At 39.3% G+C, this 15,638-nt stretch overlaps 2 protein-coding genes across 2 annotated transcripts; one reads left to right on the forward strand and one right to left on the reverse strand.

The window, feature by feature from the left end:
• On the reverse strand, positions 1-10,423 carry LOC139138209 (forkhead box protein M1-like). Its single transcript, XM_070706492.1, is given in 7 exon segments — positions 1-356; positions 359-1,573; positions 2,052-2,283; positions 5,790-5,951; positions 6,377-6,543; positions 8,663-9,497; positions 10,291-10,423. Coding segments are annotated over 6 exon segments (2,634 nt in total). The 5' UTR covers positions 9,351-9,497; positions 10,291-10,423; the 3' UTR covers positions 1-186.
• Positions 10,424-10,711: 288 nt separating this feature from the next.
• Positions 10,712-13,712, forward strand: LOC139138218 (uncharacterized). The gene is made up of 2 exons (XM_070706502.1): positions 10,712-10,966; positions 12,403-13,712. Exons 1-2 carry the CDS (start codon positions 10,802-10,804, stop codon positions 13,369-13,371), a joined length of 1,134 nt encoding a protein of 377 aa, XP_070562603.1. The 5' UTR covers positions 10,712-10,801; the 3' UTR covers positions 13,372-13,712.
• The last annotated feature ends 1,926 nt before the right edge of the window (positions 13,713-15,638 follow it).

Consider the following 15,638-nt stretch of genomic DNA (forward strand, 5'->3'; position numbering starts at 1 on the left):
CCATCATATCCGAGTTCTGAAATAATACAAAATTGGCAAAAATATGCAAAGATTCAGAGATTTGTTGCACTATATGAACAGATGCTGTTGTAGTAGCATAGATGTGTTACTGGAGATGAAAACGTGTTTGACTCAGAGAAAATTACAGCATGTCAGAATTATTCAGTGTCAGCAATTCCTTGAAAATTAACTTTCAAGAGCGCCCCAGCTTAGATTTCCAAGGTCAAGTTCATCCTCACTCATGTACCCACTGAGATTGAACTCGTTGAGGAACTTCATAAAACTGTGATTGTGCTCGTTTTGAGGGTCCTGGTCCTTCAGCGGAGTCAATCCAGCAAGTCCAAGTTCACTAAGGAACCTATCTTCAACGAACCCTGGTTTTCAAGTTTCACTCTACCGGGGGTCCCCAACTTCGGAGAGCCGAAAAGCGCGCCCTGGAAATCCAACGGTCCATCTATGCAGTCCACGCCTGCCATCTTCTCTGGAGTGATCCCTAACCCTGTATCCATGCCAACACCATCTGTTTTATCCTTTCCGGGGGTTGAGAAGTTGCCCCTCACCGGGGACAAGCCGAACGGCAACCTGATGTCACCCAGGGACTCCGTACCGCTGTCTATGTTTTCTAACATTTTCAGGGGTGTGATACCTACAAGGGGTGACACACCTGGGCTCATTGTGGTCAGTTTCTTATTAGGGGTCGAAGTGAGAGTTTTGATGTTTCTAGGTGGAGTCTTGGTCAAAAACTTCAATGTAGATGAATCCAACTCCTCTAGATTCTCCTGCATGAATTCCGACAGATATGAATCCAAGTTTAAATTTTCCTGCACGTTTTCCGTTTCCTGAGTTTCCTTGGCAGGTTTGCCCTTCTTGAACTTTCTCGACCTCAAGATGATGGGTCTGGAACGCTCCGTCAGTCTCGGTAAACTGCTGGATTGTTTTGCTGGGATGGAGGGTTTGTGACTCAGAGTCACCGCACTGGGTTGGTGGTGCTTTCGTCTTGACCCACTACCAGTGGGCTGACCGCTGTGCTGTTTGGGTCTTCTAGACTGACCAATGCCTTGCTTGGACCGGTCAGATTGGCATCGGTTGATTTTCAACGAAACAGGTGGACGCTCCCTTTTCTGTGCCTCACTGAGCCTGCCATGACTCTGCTCAGCCTCCGAGATTTGCGACTCCATCCCGGAGTCCACACTGGAGCAAAGATCACTCTGAGCGGTGGATACATTCCCACCGTTACTGGAATTCAAGCTTACTTCAGCATAACTATTATCCCCGTATACGCTGACCTTGGGAGCAATCTTGACCTTCTTCACGACTTGCCTATCCTGCGAGCTGTCTCTCTTCCTTCTCCCTCCGGATAAACACAAGGAAGTACTGGGATTCGATTCCTTGCCTGGGTTGGCAGGAAGGATGGTGGTACGAGTTGTCTGGGGAGCCACTGTAATCGATGGAGCTGGAGCCAGCACTGGCTGTGTGTTGCTGGATGTGGCCGTCTGAACCACCAGAGGGATTGGTATGATTGCATAGGATTGAGTCAGGCGTGGTAAGATAGGCGGGTTTTTACTCTTGAAACCTGGCAGTGATGTATAGATCAAAAATATCTATAGTCAGACAGTTATTATGTATACCAGAGTTAGTCAAAATCATTGTCTATTAACATTATTTTGTCTGATTTTGCTTTTTGTTGGAAGTGATTTTATTTTCCGTACACAGGCTGGCACAAGCATTTGAAATAAAAGTGAAAAATGCCAATTTCTTGTCAAAGACCATCAGAACTCTCACTTTTTCAATGTCACTCATAATGTAAAGACATGTTGTGTTATCCAACATACAGAATACCTGTTGAAATGTCCATTGGATACGATAAGTACTTGGAACATCCGTGACTATACACAATATTTTATGATTCATACTCGTCAAGACATAAAGCTCGTTGCAAGAAACCACACCTACATGAACATTTTCTGTAAGTGTACATAAGTATTTATACTTTTTACAATATGAAAATACTGTAACAGTATCAGTGATGAGCACTGTGATCACAGACTAACCTGTTTTTCTTGAATCGGGGTCACTGGAGGGAAGAACTGAAGTATACACAGGCGAATATACCATCCCCGGTGGACCAATCACCGGGTTAGCCGGGAGGTACCCATAATTCACTGGTGTGTGCGCGCGCTGTTTTGGCTCTTCTTTGAGTTTCCAGAAGGAAGGCTTGCCGGCCTCCTGGGCCTTCTCCCTGATGAATATATCATGCAGGGATAGGTTGTGCCGGATGGAATTCTGCGTGAAAACAATCCGGAAAACAGAAAAGTGGAAATTATCAGTGTGATGACAGGTGATAGAGTCAGTGGTAGATTTGAGAGGGATGCGCTGAAATGGCTCTGTCTATGATTCTGGAAATGTGAATATTTATAACAGTATATGTGCAATTATGGGTGTATATGAACCAGTATACTGTATCTTCATGGCACAATTATGATCTATCATAAATTTGTTCACTCAGCTGGTTGTCATGCCAGCCTGCAAAACAATGTATAATAGAATAAATTCATGTCTGGACGCCCTGATGTCTGGGTTTTTGTTACGACCAGTACTGTGGTAAATTTGACCGGGTTTTCCCGGTCAGGTTACCAGTGTTTCTCTTAGAAAATCAAGAGGGGTTTCATTAAAAAGGATTGGCGGATGGCGGAAATGATCAGTGACTCTGGATCACGATTTTGCCAGTTACTTTATTAGAAACTTTATTCTCTTTGATAGCTAATATGTTTTGTTTCTTTCCAGAAAGCCGCTTACTTTGTCTTTTGGGCCGCCTACTTAAAAACTTAGTGATCAATTAAATTATATACGGGAATAACAGAAATGGCACCAGGGTTCCCAACACCATTTACCTATCTTCCCAAACCTTTGTAAACAAGTCATCGTTGATGACACAGTCCCCACTTGTTAATGGGTACTTGATTACATGTCCTCAGAGAGGATAGAGTCCTCTTCATTAATTAGGTCTGTGATAAAAATACTTTGATACAGATGACGCTCAATGGCCAAGAATGAGTTCCATGGTGATGAAAACATAAAACCAATGTAGGCCACCATCCTAAAGTTCAGAAAATGAGTCAACTAGGAATTAATCAACAGGATGTGCAAAACATTTGTGCACACAATTCTAACACTTGACAGATTATCACTGGTACATATTTCATAAGGTTTGATGCAGTATTTACAACACTATGAGATCAACATCTGTATCAAGTTTCATCACATTTGACGTTGTATTAATTATGGCTATATCACCCTAATTAGGAAAGTTCATTACTTATGCAATTACAAATTAATTAAAATGACACTGATAAATGTCTTTTTCAATGTTAAAGCAATGTGAGCTTAACATCAGTTATCATCTGTATAAAGTTTCATGAATTGATGCAGTACATGTTTCTTGACATATCAGCCTACTTACAAAACTTCAATAATTGACATGTTACTGCTACATGACGTGAAACAAATTGACGAGCATATGTATGAAATACTCGTAGGTCAATGTCCTTGTACCAACTTTGAATGATACTGGTGGAAATATGTCTGATTATGGCTCTGTACATTTGAAAATTGTAACAAAATCACCGCCATGCACCAATATTTGATCTTACTATTTCAAAACTCAACACGTATATGTATGACGTAAGTCAATGTACATGTACCAACTTTGAATAAGATCAGTTGAGACTTGCCAGAGTTATGGCTCTCGACATGAACAACCATAACAAAATTGCTACCATGTGGCCATATTGGACCATCTCGTGAAACCAATCGACATACATAAATAAGTCAATGTCCTTGTACCAACTTTGAATAAATTCGCTTGATACATGTCTGAGTTATGGTTCCAGACATGAAAAATCGGAAAAAAATGGCCACAAAACAAATCAATGTGCATATGTATGACATAGGTCACTGTCCTTGTACAATGATTAAAATTGGTGAATAAAATAAGTTGAGACATGCCCAAGTTTTGGCTAAGGACACGAAAAAATTGTAACAAAATTGCTGCCATGCAGCCATATTGGATCATATCATGAAACAAATTGACATACATATGTATGACATAGGTTAATGTCCTTGTACCAACTTTGAATAAAATCGGTTGAGATATGCCTGAGAGTATTATGGCTCTGTACATGAAAAGTCGTAACAAAATGGCCGCAAGGCAGCCATATTGGATCGTATCACATAACAAATTGACATGCATATGTATGACATTAGTCAATCTCCTTGTACCAACTTTGAATAAATCGGTCGAAACATATCTGAGTTATGGCTCTGTACATGAAAACATCGTAATAAAATGGCTGCCTGGCGGCCATATTGGATCGTATCACATAACAAATTGACGTATATATGTATAACAAATTGACGTGCATATCTATGACATTGGTCAATGTCCTTGTACCAACGTTGAATAAAATCGGCTGAAACATGTCTGAGTTATGGCTCTGTACATGAAAAAATCGTAATAAAATGGCCGCCTGGCGGCCATATTGGATCGTATCACAAAACAAATTGACGTGCATATCTATGACATTGGTCAATGTCCTTGTACTAACTTTGAATAAATCGGTTGAAACATGTCTGAGTTATGGCTCTATAAAATGGCCGCCTGGCGGCCATATTGGATCGTATCACAAAACAATTGACGTGCATATCTATGACATTAGTCAATGTCCTTGTACCAACTTTGAATAAAATCGGTTGAAACATGTCTGAGATATGGCTCTATACATGAAAAAATCGTAATAAAATGGCCGCCTGGCGGCCATATTGGATCGTATCACAAAACAAATTGACGTGCATATCTATGACATTAGTCAATGTCCTTGTACCAACTTTGAATAAAATCGGTTGAAACATGTCTGAGTTATGGCTCTATACATGAAAAAATCGTAATAAAATGGCCGCCTGGCGGCCATATTGGATCGTATCACAAAACAAATTGACGTGCATATCTATGACATTGGTCAATGTCCTTGTACCAACTTTGAATAAAATCGGTTGAAACATGTCTGAGTTATGGCTCTGTACATGAAAAAATCGTAATAAAATGGCCGCCTGGCGGCCATATTGGATCGTATCACAAAACAAATAGACGTGCATCTGTATGACATATGTAGTAATCCTTGTACCAAGTTTGAATGAAATCGCTTCTTGCATCTCTGAGATATCTGCGTGAACGGACGGACGCACGCACACACGCACGCACGCACGCACGGACATGACCAAACCTATAAGTCCCCCCGGACGGTGTCCGTGGGGACTAAAAACACTGGATGTGATTCATGATATTTCGTTCTTTCATTCAATTTAAGCTACTGAACGATAGGTTTCCTCTTTGCAATTATTGTTGAAAATTATTCTACATTCTGGTGCCACAAAACCAACACCACATATGCATTTAAAAAAAGGGAAGTTGTTTTTTAAAATCTGGTAGGGTACATCAAATGTGCAATTCCTGCGTTTTAAATCATATCTGGCAAAACAAAACTACTTATTGCAAATCTGATACAAGATATGTAGTTCCCATTATATGTTGGGAGAACCGACATACTGTTTCATGTCCTGGTTATTTTGTTACCTTCAATGGCTGCAAGTAATGGACCATTTTGGACTTCACTTTACCACACTGTGATTTGACATACAGGTAATTATTGGCAGCACAGCATTCCGTGGCTCACAGGTTACATTTATACAGAAAAAACAAACTGCATACATGTGGAATTTTTTAATGTACATACCTTCCAGCCCAGCTTGGCTGTTTTAAAATATGGGAAGTTAGTTTCAATCCAATGATATATCTCCTGCAGTGTCATCTTCTTGTCTGTCTTGCTGCTGATTGCAAACTGTATCATTGACATGTAGGAATAGGACGGACGCTCGTGAGAACTTTCTTTTATGTGCTGGAAAACAGGGAAAAATAAAATCATGTACTTCAAAGTTCAAATACAGATGTCCATTTTAACGTCACAATACTAGTGGAAATATTTAGCAATGCACTCAGTGATGTAGATATAATGGCTGATAAGCTGTCAAAAGGTAGAAGCATACAGTATGTATGTACATGTACATTCCTCAGTGAAACTTTCAAACTTTTTGTTACCAAATCAAGAATAAAAATCGTGGATCACAGTGCAAATTTTGAAGAGCAAAATAAATTATTCAGCTGGTGATGAAAATATTGACTGCTGGGATGAAAATGGAAATGGGCTTGTGATTTTATGTGACTTCTAGTCCATTGGCCAATGGATCTGAAAATGACTTGCTCACCAATCAATGCCATCTTTTATCAGTACCAGAAGTGTACGTATCACGATCACCTACTCACCAATTTTGTTTTGGATCTCTGCTTTTCTTGCATGCTGATTTCCAAGTCAGGATTGATGCTGGCGCCACCCAACCAATTGATGTTTGTCAAGCTGTCATTCATGGCTTGTTGCCTGGCAGCGTGATCGTCATGGTGACCAGCTAGTTTGGAACCTCCAACTTCTGATTCTGTGCAATGAAAAACAAGTTAGTGCAAAAGAGTTATGATACTCAGATTTTGATTAATCTCCAAATTTAAATTTGATTCTCATTACAGCTATAAGTGTTATTATGGTCATTTGTGTAATTATTTGTCAAAATTCTAGAAGATTATGAACAACTTCTTAGATCTTATCAATTTACATGTATAAATTTTTTTCCTACTTATTTATCTACAGTTGACTAAAATTATATCATTTCTTGATTATATTACTATACTTCCGGTACGATGCAAAAAAGGTTGATGCATTTTGTTTACTGGTGAAAATCACTGGTCAGTGGTCATGAATTTAAATACTGTGCAGTGTTGCTATTTTGTATAGAGCAGTGCTGCAGCCAGGACGCACTCTTGTGACAATGTCCCCCTAATTGAGCCTGTTGTCCCGCATTCTCGCATACTTCGGGTCACCTCGCGTGCACTAATGAGTCGACTGTGTAGTGTGTTGGGTGTAGTCTGCAAGTAATATGTGATACTGACGATGCATGATTATTTTGAGGCTTACGTTTTTGTACTTTCACAAGATATATCCTATGAAAGTAGTTTAACCCTTTCACCACCATGGTTTGTCCCAAATCCATTGTTTTCTATGGTAAAGTTGGACCTGTATACAGGCAACTGGGGGTGAAAGGGTTTAAAATAGATTTAGGTTCACCACTGTTTCTCACTGACTTGGCAGGATGTGGGGGGACAGGCCAAGCAGGAAAGAAAAGCCAAGTTTTGCCAATGATAAGTGAATGTGATAAAGCACCCCAAACCTGATCTGAACCACGGTCTTTTGTTCAGTGACCATGTCTGAACATAGATAGCATATTGGTCATTGAACAAAGCTGCCAGTCTGGACCAGTATAATTCTTTCAATGATAATCAGATAATGTTACCAATGCAACAGTAACAGATGGCAAGTAGTAACATGATCTATCTAGAGTCATTATGCAATTAATTACAGATTAATTAGCAGCCATTGTCTTGAGATAAATAGCTGGTAACATGATCTATCCAGAGTCACCGAGCATGTGGGTTTGCTTGTGCCATGGTCCATTCAAATTCCAGGTTTGACCTGCTAATTACCAACTACATGTTTCAGGGAATTAATTTCATACCATTGTCTTTGGACACATAGCCTGAACAATTTGAAGAACACGTTGCCAGTGCTTGCAAGTTTTACATATCCCAGAGAAATAATATGCATGTACATGTATTATTTTACTGAATAAAAAAAAAATTTATCCTTGCCGTGAGATCCCACCATAATTCACCATTTGTACATGTAGAAGGAGAGAGACAGAAGTGAAATATTTTCCTTGAAAATGAAAAACTGAATATTCTGAGAACAGACTGGGCTAACCCACGGGGGCACTAGCCTAACTCATACAAAGTATACTATAGTGTTGTTCTAGTTTTATCAGTGAGATTGCTTAACATTTCAAACATCATCATACTATAATTAAATTTAAACAGTCCCTCCACCCACCGGTCAGTGGGTGGCGGGACTGTGATTTAACTAACAATTCCACTTGAACATGTACATCTACTGTAAAGTTTTGCACATGCTCACAAAGAAAGATTTTTGAATTTAAAGTTAACTTCCAGAGATTTTCGGTCTGTAGTACACACATCATGTTCATTACAAGGGACATGACAGGTCAGTCAAAATACAGGTTAGACCAGACAAGATGTGCACCAGTTTTACCAAACTTAGAACCAGTCAGATTAAAATATTCATTTGGCTTGAAAAAATGTGCAACAAAATTACTCAAGCCACAGACAGTTATTTTGAACTTAAATCATGGTGTAAAACACAAAGGAACTTTCCACAACATTTTAACTTGTAAAAAAATCTAAAAGTTAAATATTTGGTTCTATACTATGATACATGCATGTACTGTCTAGGCATTGCCATAAAATTGAGGGAATTTATCCAATTTAACCGAAGTTAAACAATTTGCCTCCCTCTCTGTTACTTTGAACAATATTTTTTTCTCTCAGGCTTGAAATATACACACAGATAATGTGATTACATGTACTATTGTACTAGCATGGAAATACAAGAAGACTTCCATGGTACTGGACACAAGTTTACAACCGTACCTGTCTCAAAGTTGCCAACTTGGTTATGTTTCTCAAGTTTAACATCTGCTCCCGGGAAAGGTATTTTCTGCAAAGTAAACTTATTCATCATGGATCTTGAAGCAGCAGCAATTCCATACTTGCTTGATGTGTCAGGGATGGCAGAAATGGACTTCGTTGGCAAAATTTCGTTTTCAGCCACAGCTTTCAGTGTTCTTGCAGCCACAGACTTGGATGTGGAGGGAGTATATTTAATGACCGAAGCCACATTTGCAAGTTTTTTATCTTCTGCGATGCCTGTAGCTGTACTTCTAACGGATATACTCTTCCCCTCACGTAATGTCTCCCATCCCTGCTCTTGCTTGACATGAGACGTCGAAGGCTGATCCTGACGCTCTCCTCGAATGCCGCCATCCTGTTTTGTTTTCGGATGTCGGAGAATGATAACCTTCTTCACGTTTCTTTGGTTGATGTTGGCCCTTTGCAGGAGAGTCTTCACACCTTTGTCACTCAGATCAACGGCCTCCCCGCTCTTCAGCGTAACTCTACCGCGTATCACATCCGAACGGCTTGTCGGGAGATCAAAATCTATTTCATCAGTGGACATGTCGACGTTTGATTCTCTTGAAATGACAGTGTACTGTCCACCCTTCCTGCCGTACAGCATTTTCCTGACAGAGTTGTGAGTGTCTGTCGTACCTGCTGCCATTGCTACACCTGGGTTGAAACTTGGAGTCAAATGGACAGTTTTACCAAATATTATGCAACGGTCAGAGAAAGGTGATGCCTCCACATAGCAGAGTTCAGTCTCTGAGCATCAGTATACAGGACATCTTTAAATCTTCATTTTGATCTCCTACAGAATAAAATTTAAAAATAAATAATTAAGTTTACGTAACTTTGGTACAGCATGCTGAAAATCATGAATTATGTTTTTGAAACTGTTCCTTGTTTCAAAACTGAACATTTCATATATTCTAGATCATTGTTCTTGGAATATTTGCTTTTGGTTTAAATTCCTTATCTGTTAGTAATGAAAGAAAATATTTTTAGATCACTTTCACTTCTACTTTGTTCATAATCATGGACACAACTTTTCATGCATCCAACTACATTAGTCCTACAAGAAGGATTGCAGACATTGGCAATTATATCTGATTTTGAAAATATTATCATATTCTCTCAACGGTAAAATGAATTCCTGATTCAGCTCGTTAGCATTGCCGTCAGATTAGTGAGAAATACAGCCCGTATATCACCTCTCAACTGCCTCCATCGTCTTACACCTACACAGGCCATTCGGTGGTAATTTTGGATGCAATCTACGGTTTGATCATTTTCAAGGTTACATAAAAGTATGGCAAAGAATCGAGAAATATCTCTTCAACCTCCAAACTATAACAAATATAATATTGCAATGATGACTATTTAGTAATTGACTCCGGGGATATGCAGATATAATACCAGCTACATCCTTTGTTGAGTTTATTTACTTATCGGCACAAAATATGCATTGTCGCTGATGGTGGTAGATACAGAATCGGCTATGGGTCGCGAAATTTCCAGCCGTATGCGTTCGGGCCAATAGTCGATTGTGAACATCGTCGGGATGGTGCGGTGGGAAATGTGAAAAGGCTAGCTTTTCTTACCTTCCGAGGGACCCGAACTTGAACCGAGTGGCTTGTTTTAAACGCCAGACTTTGGATAGAGAGCGACGACGGCATGCAAGAATTCTCTTCGAACCTTGGAACTGTTTTTAAATTTCCTTCCTGAACCTAATCAGCCAATGAGCATTCAGAATTCATAGTCTCGTTTGCGCTGTCGAGATCCATTTTATAAGAGAAATTTACATTGGCTAAGGATGAAATGAATGTAAAAATTGTTTTTCTCGAATCAAGGTTCCCCCGAGAATATCAATCTCTGTATCTCTCATCAGACTATATTTTGTGAACAGTTATCACTTGACTGCAAATTTCAAGTCGTTTCGTCGCGAATGAAATACCCCGAAGAAATAGCATGCTAGGGCAATGGCCAATCAGCTTCTAGCTTTTATTTTGTATATCGATTGACCTTTGACACAAAATGGAGTAACTCCCCGGCAATTTTAAATTTGCGTGGCACAGCACAGTCTTCATTGTTCGTATGTAACGTTTCGAAATAATGCCAAGACGGAGAAAGAGATGTAACAAGTTAAAGCAATCCCTAACTTTTCTTGAGAGTCCTCGAAATGTTCCAAAGTCGTACCTGTCGCCGGTTTTGGCAGCTAGAAATCCCCTAACTGCTGAAGCTAAAGCCTTGCTCCAGGACGATATCTCGCTTACTTGGGTTAGTGACTATACTTTCTTCTTTCCACTGCAAGTTACATAGCAGTCATTGTGACATGCGATGATGGACTGTCAATGGTATTGCGTCACGACAGTTCACTTACAGTCACGAAAAGATCGCCCTTGTATTCACCTGAATGTAAACCCATAGAGGTGAACCCGACCACAACGTGAAGTCGTGAACCGGTGCAGTGCCGTTTCTTTGGTTTGTTTGTTTTTGTTTTTATCCCATATACCGCACACGCTTCGCGGGAATTAGATCGGTTCTGTTTCCGATTTCAACCCTGCCCTGGTCATAAAATCAAAGCTATTGTTATTGTATATGAAGTGATATGTAAAGAAATGTTGAGATTATAGACATGTTTCTTATTTTATTTTCCTTTCATCGTTGTACAACAATGAAGAAAAATAAAGTAAGAAACATGTATTTTTCAAATTGTAGATTTACACCAGCTTTTTGCTCGTTGTGTAGTGTGTTGTTTGGAATGACTTTGTACAGATGATTTGCACCTGTTTCAGTCACCTAATCCTCTGTAGACTCTTTTTATTTATTGTTTACTTTGAGTAATCAAAAAATATAAATTAGATAACAGTATGCTTTATATTGGACAAGTAAGTGTGCACTATTACGGCCAAAGAGACGGCGCTCGTATGCATGGATTTGCCAGGAAAAATAAACAGAAAATGGGCTTGTGGTTACTAATTGTAGTGCATTTTTTACAGCCCATTATGCTTTATATAATTTGAGTTATTGAAATTTGGTTAAAAATAAGTGCAGGTAAAGTGCACATTTCCTCCTGATTTGGCTGTTACAGGCTGTGGCAGTATTAGGTAGGACAGCAGGAACAAATGTTTACAATGAATTGCTTGCAGATGCAACATCTACACACATAGGTTAGTAGTACCATAGAAAGAGATCCCTACTAGCACAGTTGAAAGGAAAGTTTTTCCATTCTGGAAGTAGTTACAGTAGTTGCAACAATTGTAAGCTTTGGGAAAATGCCCTAGGCCAGCATTTGGACTGTGGAGGTCCCTACCACTTACTAGTTGCTGTACAGACCCAGATTTAGGATACAGTTTTAACAGCTGCTATGTCAACAGAACGATTAATACTAAAGTTTAAAAGTGATGAATCAAAGAAGTAGAGAGCTTTTAAATGACAGAGTTCAAGTGGAAACCTAAAGGCCTAGTAACTGTGTCTCTATGTACTTTTTTGCTTTCACAAGATATCATCAAGTTTTACTCTTAGAGTGGCTCTAAACTACTTCTGAGCAATGTAAGACCAAGGTGACCTTGTACTGACCTTAGTAGGAGTCACATGGAACATTCAACAAGGCAAAATTGTGACCCCCATCAGAAATAAATATGGTCTACATGCATGTAAGAGTTGCCAAAAACATGAAATTTCACTTGTATCCTCTGTTTGCTGTGTTCCAGGTGTCCCCTCAGTTCAGCAATACAGCTTTCACGCAAACAAAACCAAGAAGACGGGCTCGAAGGCAGACAGCGGGTTACAAAAGCCAGGCATCAACATGTGTGACCAGATCTCACAACAACTCAGGCTGCAAGACGTCTACTGCAGTGTCATCAAAATACCGCCCTCTGGAGTTCTTTAATGACAGGATGCCAAATGATTCTGGCAGCGACGATGATGAAAGTTTGACCTTTGACGTGGCAGGTGAGTCATTCTCAGAAGAAGCGAACATCAGAGGACAAAGAGATGACTTGGAAGTTGAGAACATGACTCTTGATGGACATCCTGGTAATCGCAGTCCGGTTTTTGACAGACCAAGTCACCGAAGACAGTTTACACGGATCAGAGAAAACAATCTGCCGGACTTTGATGACGTTGCGCCTAGCCTAGATTGCCAGTATCCCACGCCGGAAGAGCCTATGGTGACAGGAAGAATGGATGATCTCTTTCCGTGTAATCAGGAAGGGAATTACAGCTCAGAAAGTGCAAGGAAACGAAGCGTGTTGACTGAATTCAACAACGAAGAAAGGACTTGCCAGCCAGATACAGAACAAGTTATGGATTCCACACCTCTGAATTTTTTCAGGAAGCCTCAAACACTGCAGGAGCGTGAGACAACATTCCACATAGACACTACTGAGGAAAACACTGCACAGTATAGCACTCCAAGAAGACGATCGCAGAGATTGGTAGAAAAGAAAGCTCAGAAATTGGCTTTTAGCGATATTGCCTCGCCGAGTTTTCACACGCCCTCACCAGCAGGAAGATTAAGACATGAAAATTTACCCACTCTGAATAGAACATTGCGGATTCTTGTTGAGGACACGCCTGAGATTGATTACAATTTAAAGAGCAGTCTACGAAGACGGCGAGAGCTGCTGCCAAAGAAAGACTGGCTTCAGCTTGTTAATAGTTTAGAGTATGGAAAATGATGGGAATATTTCTGCAGTGCCTGTTTTTCTATGAAACCATGTCAACAGTTCTATTGGAGTTTTTTTAAAGTGAGAATATATGCAAAATCATGCCAAGAGTTTAATTTTTTCTCAAAGCTGTAAATTATTTAAATTAGATACTATATGATAGAAACACATTATTTGCCTCTCAAGTTTCAGGTTCAGCTAGTTCTTGTAACATGACATATAAATATTCATTTATGTAAATTATATGAATGAGTATTGTTTCAGTATGCAAATTCAGAGCTGATGAATCATTAACAATGTAGAATATTCATACTTACTTACCTTAGATTGTGCTCCATAATGTAGATCACACCGTCAAAATGAAAGATTTAAACTTTTGCTCAAACTTTCCACAAGTAAAATTTCAACCATTCTCTTTTAATTAAAATCAAGAATAAAAATCGGAGGTCACTGTGCAACTATTCATACTAGAGAAAGAAATTACCCAATATTTACCAAAACTAAAAATACATCACCAAATGCTTGTTGTGACATTGTTTCAAGCATGCTTTGATTGAATAATTTGTTTACTTCACAAGTGCAGTATCATACATTCTTACTTAGAGGATCTTGCTTCAGGGTCTCTGCTTTGTCTTTGTAATTTCTTAAGACGTAAGATAACAGCATTAAATAATACAACTCAACAATATACTTCATAGTCTCTTTGTATGCATGCTGGTATGACTCAATGTGCAAGGTTCTACCCAAGAGCTCATGTCAGGTGGTGCGCTGGTCAGATTCTGAAAAGTACAGAGGGACGTATGGCTGCATGGATGTATAATTGACTAAGAGACCAGCAATACAGTCATAGAGATATCTGTGTGACTCCAAATTCATATCAGTGCAAATGACAGAATATACTTTGTTAAATAAACAAGTCACTCTCAGTCTCTGGTTGTACATTGACTCCTTTTATTTCTAAAGCCGACGTTTCGAACCCCGGGGTTCTTCTTCAGGGCACTAAACAAATGAAAGAAAAGTATATTCAAAAGTGTAAATACAACGATAACAAAGCTATTTGTGAAAGCCGTACAGAAGTGGTAAAAATGAATACAGTATAGTGGTTGCTAAATTAATGGATACAATATGCAATATAATAGTTGCAAAAAATAAAGAAGATGAACTGATAAGGAAATACACTATTTACAGTGGTGAAACTTACATTGTAGGAGCGTAGAGCTGGTAGTGTGTGGCTCAGACTCTGGGTGGAACAGAGTGTGAAGGAGAGGGCTCCCTAGTAGCTAATACAATGGTGAAAATGGATATGGAGTTAGGGGGTCACCAGTCTTTTTTGTTGATACCATAAGGGTGGAGGGTATTAAGTTTGGATATGATTTTCAGTTCGAGTGATTTTCTTATTTTATCTTGTTTCAAGTAAACTTTGCAAATACCGATGAAAGTGAAATGATTGATGCTGTGATCCGGGCTATTGAAATGTTGGGCGATTAGGGTGGGTTTATTTGAACGTATGCTGTACAGGTGTTCATAGATTCTTTTCCGGAGTTCGCGTTTTGTTTCTCCAACATACAGAAGGTGACATTTGGAGCATTGTATTGTGTAGATGACATTCCGGGTGCTGCATGATAATTGGCCGGTTATTTTGTATGAGTTACCAGTGGTGTGGTTGATGATGACATCATGGTCCTGAATTAACATAAATTTGCATTGATTGCATTGTGTGCATGGCTGGCATTTTCCTGGGGTTGGGATGTTAATAGTGGTGTGCAATTTTGATCTCATAAGTGTTTTTCTGAGATTAGGCGGTTGGCGATAGGCTAGGCGATAGTGTATTTCCTTATCAGTTCATCTTCTTTATTTTTTGCAACTATTATATTGCATATTGTATCCATTAATTTAGCAACCACTATACTGGATTCATTTTTACCACTTCTGTACGGCTTTCACAAATAGCTTTGTTATCTTTGTATTTACGCTTTGAATATGTTTTCTTTCATTTGTTTAGTGCCCTGAAGGACCCCCGTGTGGGTTCGAAACGTCGGCTTTAGAAATAAAAGGAGTCAATGTACAACCAGAGACTGAGAGTGACTTGTTTATTTAACAAACTCGATTATGACCTATTCAAGTCCAAGTCTCCAGACCCGCTGGTGTTGCTATACCCTGGTTGGACTGATACTGGTATTCCAAGCAAACAGAATCTACTGTTCACTTTTAAAATCCAATGGTAGAGGTCAATTTAGATCCTTATACAGAGAAACCAGCAAATTGTATTGGTGTCTACT

This window comes from Ptychodera flava, chromosome 1 (genome assembly GCF_041260155.1).
Source record: "Ptychodera flava strain L36383 chromosome 1, AS_Pfla_20210202, whole genome shotgun sequence".
NCBI lineage: Eukaryota > Metazoa > Hemichordata > Enteropneusta > Ptychoderidae > Ptychodera > Ptychodera flava.